Source organism: Prosopis cineraria, unplaced genomic scaffold (genome assembly GCF_029017545.1).
Source record: "Prosopis cineraria cultivar Desert tree isolate PC_DT_omini unplaced genomic scaffold, ASM2901754v1 PC2, whole genome shotgun sequence".
Classification (NCBI taxonomy): Eukaryota; Viridiplantae; Streptophyta; class Magnoliopsida; order Fabales; family Fabaceae; genus Prosopis; species Prosopis cineraria.
In genome coordinates, this window is record NW_026555333.1 from 4,862,567 (window position 1) to 4,872,804 (window position 10,238).

A 10,238-nucleotide genomic window follows, 5' to 3' on the forward strand; every position below is an offset into this window, starting at 1 on the left:
AAATTGAGAAAAGATTTTTTAACCAACTGAATAATTCATCACAATATTTAAGAGAAGACTTTGAAAGCGGTATTTTTCGTAGTTTTCACAATATTAATACGCTAAGCGCTGAAAACGTATACTTGCCTTGCATTTTCTTATATATAAAATTATGTAATTTTATCCCGACAATATTAATCTTATTGTGTTGTGAATTAATATAATTGTGAATTGTAAAAAATATCAAAACACCTCTTTACAGTAAGTTATGCTATGTTTGAAAACTGATTAGAGACGGGCATTATTGTTAAACTTTTGAGTAAACTCTTTAAATTTATTATTTTTATATTTAGTTCACAAAATTATGTTAACTTATTTATAAATTTAAATTAGATAAAGCTTAATTAAACTTGCGAGTTAACTTTCTAAATTCATCATTTTTATATTTTTAATTTATAAAATTGTGTCAATCCATTCATAAATTCATTGAGCAAGATATGTATATATTATATAAAATTTTATTTATAAAAGTGGTAGGATAGTGGCAGAGCTACATTGTAGTGAGGGTAGGCGAATGCGCCCCTTGATTTGAAAAAAATTACAAGTATAGAAATGTGAATTTTACAACTTTACACTCCCTACTTTTAATATTTTGCACCCTTTCGATTCAATAAAAAATGTTTGAGTTAAAAAAATTATTAGATATGTAATATTTTAATAATCGATGTCAATATAAAGAGCATATTTACATAGAAAGACAATATTATCATGTTTACTATAATTTTTTTAAAAATGATAATCAATCTATTTATTTATATTATTACAATTTTAGTTTTAACATAATTATTATTTTTAATTATCTTGCACTCCGTGATTTCGGGTACTAGCTCCGCCGTAGGACCCAATTCAATAAAAAAATAAAATAAAAAATAAAAAATTATATTGATAAAAAATGAAAAATGTCAAAAATAAATTGCATTATTTTAAAATTTTTATGTTAAATATAATAATTTATGAATACAGATGGATTTAATTTTAAAGATTTATATTTAAAATATATTTTAAAATTAAATTATAATCATATTTTATATTTAAATTATTTAATCACCTGCTTTTATAAGTTATTTATTAATAAATGTAAACTCTTATAAATTTATAATTTAAGTTTATATTTTAAATTTATATTTTTATCACAAATTTACTTAAATTTATGAGCTTTAACAACCTGGGAGATAAGCTTTTATAATTTTCGAGTCATATCTCTCTCTTCTTATATTATGTTGATCAAAACTAACAAATTTCCATACGTATAGGAAGCGAATTTTGATTATAGAAATCAAAATAACATTCACCATCGTCATTATACACTCATTCCAAATCGCATATAAGAAAAATAGAGAGAATATTTTCTAAGCAAATTATGAACTATTAAAGATGCACTTAATTGCATAGAAATATAAAATTTAAAGTAAACGTTATGCACGCATGATACACTTATGATACACTTTCTCTAATTTAATTTAATGTTATTATATTTTAGAATTTAATTAATTAATTATAACATCAAATTATGATTATTATTGACATTATGATGTTCATTCTCATTAAATTATTTTGCACATAAAATTAAAATTAATTTTAGATAAATATTAAATACAACTATATTAAAATTAAATGCAACCTATCAAGTTTAATATAAAATAAAATTATTTGTCAATCCGACGTAACCCGTCTAATTTTATAAAATTTATAAAAATAGTATTAATAAATTATCTTTAATCTCCATACGGTGACGAATATATGAGAATTAACAATGTTTAAATTTTAATTTCAATTTAAATAAAAAGTTGAATGCTTATTATTATACGTAGGGTAAGAAGATGTCTCAACCGAACCGTACGTAGAAGAAGCACAACAGAGACGAAGGGTAATTATCACGGTGAAGTGATTTGCAGACTTGTGCCATGACTATCATCGTACGGCAATACAAAATGAAAAGCCATAAAAAGGAGCAGGTTTTTCTGTCTCAATCTGAATTAATAATTAACAATTAATTAACCAAGGAATAAATTCCAAATTCTAATTATATTCTAAGAGTCAATAATACAAGATCTAGATTCAGTAATTATATTTAAAATAAATATTGAATGTTTACTATTTAAATCATTAAAATTTTAATTAATAATATTAATTTATTCTCTACATAAGTAATAAATTTATTTAAATTATTAATTTAAAATTTAATGATTTAAATAATAGAAGCACTAGGTAGGCTTGTTTCTCTTGAAATCTCTCAACTATTTTTAGCTCAAGTGGAGAATGATGGAAAAACAAGATATGCCATTAGGTGGAAAAGTTCCATCGTCTTAGCTATAAAAGGGAATCCTCGCTTTCCTTTCTTGAACACCAATCATCCATCTATTCCAAGGTTCTCTCTCCATTTCTTCCTTTTCTGTCTTCATTATCTTTATTGTCTTCTCACTTCTTCTGCTGTCTCTCATTTTCTTCCTCTGATTTTCCCAAAACATTTTCTATCTTTCCTTCGATTTTGTTTCCTCCTCCTTTTTCCATTCTGGTTCCACTCATATGAAGCAGCATCCATTCGGATCGAAACGGAAAAATCCAAACCTTCCGATCCAAAGTTTCATGCTCGCAGCTTAGCTAGGCTAATGAGCTTTCGCTATGGCATAGCTTTATTTCTGGGTCGACTAATATACCCATATCTGAAACCTTGGCGTTTCGCTAGGGTTTTCGCCTGTGACTTGCCTTTGACTTGACTTTTTCAATTTTTCGGAGATAAGCTTTCCCTTTTTTTTAAAAAAAAAAATTTCCGAGTCACGTGCCATCGTCTCGGTATTTCATGTGAGGTCATAAATCTGGGGATGTAAAGTGAAGAACAGGTTTGATTTGTATTCGTTTTGTTCCTTACAGAGAGAAATCAAGATGGCGAGAGAGAAGATCAAGATCAAGAAAATTGACAACGTGACGGCGAGGCAGGTGACTTTCTCTAAGAGAAGACGAGGGCTCTTCAAGAAAGCCTCGGAGCTTGCGGTTCTATGTGATGCTGAGGTTGGTCTCATTGTCTTCTCATCCACCGGCAAGCTCTTCGAATTCTGCAACTCCAGGTACTTACTGCACTGTTTTTATTCCCTCGTCTCACAAACCACTTTGCCTCCTCCATATTTTGCCTTGCCATGTTCACTTCTCTGAAAATTATATACTCCACAAACATGTGCTTCCGGCTCAGTTTCTATTTCTGTGTCTGGTGATGCCTCTGAACAAAAATCCTCCTACCCCACGCTTCTCTTTCTTGATGTTATGGAAATTCGCGGTTTGATTTGGTAGCTAGCTTTTGGTTGGATAGCATTTAATTAGTAGTAATTAGTAAAGAAAACAAGTTTACTCTTCGAGGGAACAGTACTGTATACATATAGTAGTAGGGTAAGCAAAACCCAATCCAATCAAATTTGATCTATTTGATTTATACAATTCAATTCGATTTTCTTTTAATAAAAAATTGAATTGATAGATTCGATTTAGTTTGAAAATTATTGAACTAAATAAACCGAAACCTATTTCTTTTTATATTTTTGGAAAGCTGAATAAATTTTCATGCAGGTGAGTAAGAAATATCTTTTTAACATTTGCAGTAGTAGTATTTTTTTTTTTTGGTTTAATGTGATGTTTTGTTTTGGCATAAGATTGTTATTTTTTTGTTGAGTTTTCAACATCAAGGGAAAAAAAATGAATAGAAGAATATATAAATAATTAGATTTTATAAAGTAAAATTAAAGTTTATGAACTGAATAGATCAATTGAACTGAATCATTATAATTTGATTTAATCAAGTATTTCAATTTGATTTGATCTAAATTTTTCGTACAATTCGGTCGATTGGTTTTGAAAAAATTGAAACCAAACTGACCAAATCGACTAAATCCTCACCCCTAGATGTTTACACAGATTAATTGTGCGTGGATTTAAAATTAACCAACTTGCTGTTTAGAAACCCAATAAGTCATTTGTTCCTTTTTTCTAGGCTCTATGCCGATACAAAAAATTCAGACCACAGTCTTTCACATTACGGACTGGTAAATATCGAAGTGCTTCCGAACATATATGCTATTTCGGTTCTGATGTTTTAAATAAATATTAATCAAGTGGCATCATACCTTACTCACTGACCCACATATATACTGTTGTACGTTTACTTTCTTTTCTAGCTAGCTAGGCTCAAGTGTCTATTAATTTCACTAAATTAAACCTTTGATTTAGCTACACCTACATCGTAAGGCTCAGTTTATATTTAACTAAACCCATCGTAGAATCCAGTTTTTTTCAGCATGATACAGCTGGTTCTATTCTGGTTTGCCATATCTTCCTTTTCCCCTTCTCGTTAGATAATAATATTCACTATTGTCTAAGGAATTTGGAATGTGTAGCATATATATGTACATTTTTCCAAAATAGTCCCAACTTAGGTAAACTGTAACTGGAGTTTAATACAATCCCGACCTTGGAGATATTTATATGTTTAAATTAGTTCTGGTATAATTATGCTGACTAAATGTTTTCTGTTGAATTCTTTATAATTATATTGGTTAGATGTTTTTTTGGTAATAGATTATATTGGCTATCTTTAATGGAGACAAATGCTTAGGAATTTGAATAAACAAGGGAAAATCACAATCAAGGACCACTGGACATAATTAGTTGCTCTGCACGACCAAATAATTATGATATTGCTCTATAGGACTAAAAGACCTACATGTAATTAAAATTTGTTGTGAAAAGACAAGACTACCCTTTATATATATTTATTGTGATGGGGGAATTGATTCTTGTTGAAATGGAAATGAGACTACCCCTTATATATATGTATATATTTTTTTTTTCCTCTCGAATGAAAACTTATTCACTAGATTACAATAATTCCTGTCTACCAAGTTAATATTTTAAAGTTGTTAATGAAGGAATTGATTGTTGTTAGAGACTTGTTTACCAAATTACAATACTTGTTTGCCTTCACTACTAGATTAATTTTTTGGAGTTGTTAATAACAAAATTAATTGTTGTTAAAATTGAAATAGGACTTGATTTTGCCAAATGGGAATTTATTCACCAAATTATAACACTCGATCTTCTCCACCACCAAGTTAATTTTTTAAAGTTGTTAATAAGAAAATTGATTATTGTTAAAATGAAAATAAGACTTTTTTTTTCCTCGAACGGGGACTTGTTAAAGGAGCATATATACCGTAAAGGGTAATTTTATCTTTTCACAATAAATTTTAATTACATTTAAGTCTTTTAATCCTAGAATAATATCAGAATTATTTGGTCCTACGGAACAATTAATTGTGTTTAGTGGTCCTTGATTGTGATTTTTCCATTAAGCAAGTGCTTTGGAATATATTATGGCTGCACAAGTCAATCGATTGCTCATGGTTGAATAATTAATTGATTTTATAAGAAAATAAAGTGCATCTTGTGTCTTGAAGCTGAGATCTCTCATTTCAATTAAAGGCTTTCTTATAAAACTATGCTTGCGAATGTTGATCATAACTTAAACCTATAATGAAAATTTATGGATGATCACATGACGTCATATATAGGCAAGCCTAGGAAAATTAGTACTGAAATTATTTGTAGTTTATCGCTAGTGACTTATGATTTCTGCCTCTTGCTAAGTAAAAACCCTTGAATTATTGGCGAAAGTGAAACAATGCACTTCTTCTCTATTCAAATGCTTCTGAAGGTGCTTCTGAAGGCGAAAACATAGGTTGCTTAAAAAATGGGTTTAATGATAAAACTAATCTAATTCATTAAACGAGCTCGTGACACATCACCTTTCTCGGAGGGAAGTTATTTTGCTGCTATTGGAAGATTCATGAATCTAAAGCTGGCGTCATTAATATGAATAAGGACCACCTATGTGAATGATGATAAGAAAACTAATAATAAAGCCGAAACTAGTTTTTAGTTGGTCTACAACGAAAGTTGAAGCCAGTTTTATCATCTTAAGGCTGCAAGTAATACTGCTTGTGTTTTCTGTAGAACTACTGAAATGGCTCCTCATTTCTCAGCTTTGCAGGGAATCAAAATTAGTGACTAAAAGCTATATGTCAGTAATTATAATAAACAAAAAATAAAAGGATAAGTTCTTATTGGACGATATGTTTTTTCCTTAATCGATGTGGTTTCTGTGGAACTTTGAATGTTAGAATCTTTATTGCATATTATTTCCGTTTTCAAGGCACTCAATTTATAAATTAAACTCGTAAGTCGTAACCAAGGAATGGGTTTTGAATAACATTACTGGTTCTTAATTTGGATTTGCTTTAGACCTAATCTAGATAGTGTTGAGATTCACAAAGCAATTTTAAAAACTGATGTTAGGATCTTGTCGCTTCCTTAATCTGGTAATAAGCTGATGCGAGATTGATACGGAAAAATAATTGCAATGGAGAACAAGAAGAGAGAAAATTTGACAGTACGCATGTTAGGTGTAGACACCGTTAACCATTTTGGATATAAACTAAAGATAAAGATTTAGGTCAAATTCCTATGTTTTGCTATAACTCAAGCTTTTTCAAGCATAGTATTAGTGGAGCAACATTTATTTGAATGATTTACTATCTAGTGCTGAATTGAAAAAATTCTCATATAATTAATCATATTCTTTCAGAGACTTAATGTGCTTAAAGTCGTTTGCTGGTTCAAAAAAGAAAAAAAGGTGCTTGAAGTCGTTATACCCATAAATTCCATTACCTTTCTTTCAGATTTTATGTGCTTCTTGTTTTTTATTTTTTTGCTCTTTTTTTACGTTTTACTGGAAAAGCATGCCTAATGATGATTTATAATCTTTATATATTGACTTTTGTGATTCAACATGTGCGCCTTGGCAATGGTAACTGCACATTCATACAAAGTGGGTGATTGACATCTGATCGATTTTCTTAATATATCACTTTGATTATGAAGGATTTTGATTATGAAGGATATTATACATCTGAGAATAATTTTAGCATTTTCCGCTTCTGTGCTATTTGGACCAATATTTTGCAGCTTCTTTTCTGTTTTACCAGCTAAGTTTTGAACTCTTGTCTCAAACATTATATGTATGTATTAGGTTGTCGTAATGTGAGTTGACTTAAAATGATGTAGAAAATTTTACATTAGATAAAGTTGCGTTTAATAAGTAATATAAAATAAAGAGGAAGGACTTATAAATTTGAGTTTGAGGTTTTGAGTTAAAATATGGTATCCTTTTGTTATTCTTGCCTATTTCTCCCCTCCTTTGTTCCCTGGGCAGTTGCTTCTAATTATTAACAAATATGCTCACTCTAGGTACTGAAAGGAGTCAAGAAAGAAATGTGACTGAAAAAATGTAGCTCTTTACTGATAGAAAAGGCTTTCAATATGTAAGACTATCCTAATCATAATTAATGAATATCCTAATAATATCTAATGAATACAAGATAATCTTAAATCTCAATATAATAAATCATTAATCCTCCAGAATATATCCTAACGCTTCTCCTTAAACTTTTAGATTTGTAATAGCTTGTGTTGCTTGATCTGAAAAATAAATCTCAATATATCGTAATTTTGAGTGATTCTCGTAGGAGATGAATCAGTTAGTAGAGAACTGAAGAGTGATTTTCGGAGAACAAACTACTAGGTGGAGAACTTGGGAGTGATTCTCAAGGAACGAACCACTAGGCAGGAAACTTGGAAATGATTATCGGTGGAACGAATATTTAGAAGGAAGCCATTCTCGACAAAGATCATTTTAGTTTCCTTATCAAATATTGGTTCAACTTTCAACCTCTACAATATTACGCTGTCTAGTATAATCACGTGCGGTATGAGAAAATTTCTGCTCATGTTCGCTTGACAGTGAACGTAATACTTCACAATTTCATACGCTATAGGCAAAGGGAATCATCAAGTAATTAATCTTTATTACCAGCCCTGAAGTTGTATAATGGTGGGCAAGCCTTTTATGGCATGCTTGTTTTATTAATCATTTAACATGCATTCAATCTAGTGTATATGGAGAAATTAAATTTTAAGCTTATTTTTCAAGTGAAATTCTTGTAAAATATTGAATTAAATTAACTTAACGTCAGTAACACTTTCTTCCCCTTTAATTTGGTAAGCACGAAGGACATGATTACAAGGTATAATCAGTACTCTCATGCCATCAACCAACAAGACAGACCTTCTCTAGAACTGCAGGTATAATCAACTGAAGCATTTGCTGTGTGTGTGTGTGTGTGTGCTTGTTCTGATCAATTGCCATGGTGTTCTTTTTTTTTTTTTTTTTTTTGGGAGGGGTGGTGAAGTGCTTTTTGCCCTAATCAAACTTTTTGGGTAATTATGGCTTTCATTTCAGCTAGAGAATGGCAATAACTGCAAATTGAGTAAAGAAGTCGCCGAAAGAACGCAGCAGCTAAGGTATCTTTGAAAGCTAGATTCTTCAACGTGAGAAAGAGTAATTGAAAAATGAAGTTCGAATGAAATTGGCTTTCATGCGTGTAAATCTGTGTATGCGTCTGTTGAGCAGGCGCATGAAAGGCGAAGATCTTCAAGGACTCAACCTACAAGAGTTGCAGCAACTGGAGAAACTCCTGGAAAAAGGACTCGGCCGCGTCATTGATGCGAAGGTACGCAGTACACACATGACCTCGCCATATTAATCTAGTTTGGGGTTAAAATCTATCTATAGACTAGCTGATGAACGACACTGTAACTTCTGCATCAATTCAGGAAAATCGGCTCATGAGCGAGATCACCGCGCTTCAGAAAAAGGTTTGTTGAATGTTCTTCAATGTACGTTTCATAGAATTAAAAACGCATTATCTATCTATCTATATAGCTTTTGAAGTTGATGATCAAATTGAGCATGGCTCATGATATTCTGTGAAATATTCCTGGAGCCAAAGGGCTTATTTCCACGTGCCTAAATTTACAACTTGGACATCCCACATCCTTAACCAAATTTATTTGCTTTTACGTGTAACTACACTGTCTTGGTGGGCAATATGCGAATCAAGGGAATGGAATTGGAAGAAGAGAACAAGAAGCTGAAGCAGAAGGTAAATGAATTAATTACAAAGTAACTAGCTCTAGGAACACTTTTATTTAGGGGGTGTGTGTGTGTGTGTGTTCAAAATTACCCGTACAAATAATTTGATGAAGTTAATGATGGCACGTAGACGGGGATGCTGTGTAGAGGAATAACGCAAGTGCCGGCGGTGGAGTCATCAGATATTGGGATTCAAGAGGAAGGCATCTCATCTGATTCAATGACCAACGTTTACAGCTGCAGCAGTGGCCCTCCTCTTGACGACGATTCTTCGGATACTTCGCTCAAGTTAGGGTAATCTCTCTCTCTCTAAATAGAAAAGTATTCTTTGGAAAGGAAATAAGAAACACATATATCTCATTTCTCTGTACATTTTTTATTTTCTCTCTAGAAAATATTTTGTCATGTATCGAACATTACCTAAGTATCTATATTTAACAACCAAGTCTCCGATTTGGCACAGGTTGCCCTACTCAAGCTGCAATGGAAAGCTGTGACTGTTAATAATACTTACAATAACAAGGTTTTTCCCTAGCTAGTTATTATCTTTGTCTAATTTTCTTAGTAATATAAACTATGCATGTTATGCTTGTAGTTCAATTATGTGAACGAGCATGATGTAATTTGAATGAATGGCGATAAGAAAATGAGGGATCAATTCTTGTGCGGTCGGAGCAAACTATACTGTTTGTGGTCCGAGAAAAGTTTTGACAGGTCCCTGTGTATTTATGTGTTATGCATACACGTTATGATGCTGGTCCCTATGACATTGGATGACCTGTGCATCCATCAAAGGGTCAGAACAAGGGAAATGACAAACATGTTTCTGAAGTATATAAGTGACAATTAAGTATCACTAAATGTGATAGTATATGTAAGCGATATTTTGATTTTTAATGAAATGACATTTGTTATCAGTAACTATCATAGGAAATAATTATTTTAATTTGGTTGTATTATTGACTAAAAAACATAATATAAAATAATTACTTATCTATGCAAATTTGTGATTTATAAACGAAATAAAAAATGATTACTTTCTTTTTGAAAATGATTTTCTTTATGAGAACAATTATTTTTTTTCTTGAAAAAATGATAATAAAATTTTCTCTAAATTATGTAAATGATAATTTAATTTTTTAAAATGTTATAACATCAATGAAGT

The 10,238-nt window shown here is 30.8% G+C and overlaps 1 protein-coding gene across 4 annotated transcripts; it reads left to right on the plus strand.

The window, feature by feature from the left end:
• The first annotated feature begins 2,258 nt into the window (after positions 1-2,258).
• On the plus strand, positions 2,259-9,904 carry LOC129300499 (MADS-box protein SVP-like). 4 transcript variants are annotated; one of them, XM_054939077.1, is made up of 10 exons: positions 2,259-2,407; positions 2,911-3,104; positions 6,668-6,715; positions 8,145-8,223; positions 8,381-8,442; positions 8,552-8,651; positions 8,755-8,796; positions 9,042-9,083; positions 9,204-9,367; positions 9,537-9,904. In XM_054939077.1, exons 2-10 carry the CDS (start codon positions 2,923-2,925, stop codon positions 9,568-9,570), a joined length of 753 nt encoding a protein of 250 aa, XP_054795052.1. In that variant the 5' UTR covers positions 2,259-2,407; positions 2,911-2,922; the 3' UTR covers positions 9,571-9,904. The 4 variants fall into 4 exon arrangements, 3 of the variants coding, with proteins under 3 accessions (XP_054795052.1, XP_054795046.1, XP_054795060.1); XR_008590787.1 differs by lacking the exon at positions 2,259-2,407 and having other exon boundaries at positions 2,441-3,104; positions 9,221-9,367; XM_054939071.1 differs by lacking the exon at positions 2,259-2,407 and having other exon boundaries at positions 2,453-3,104.
• The last annotated feature ends 334 nt before the right edge of the window (positions 9,905-10,238 follow it).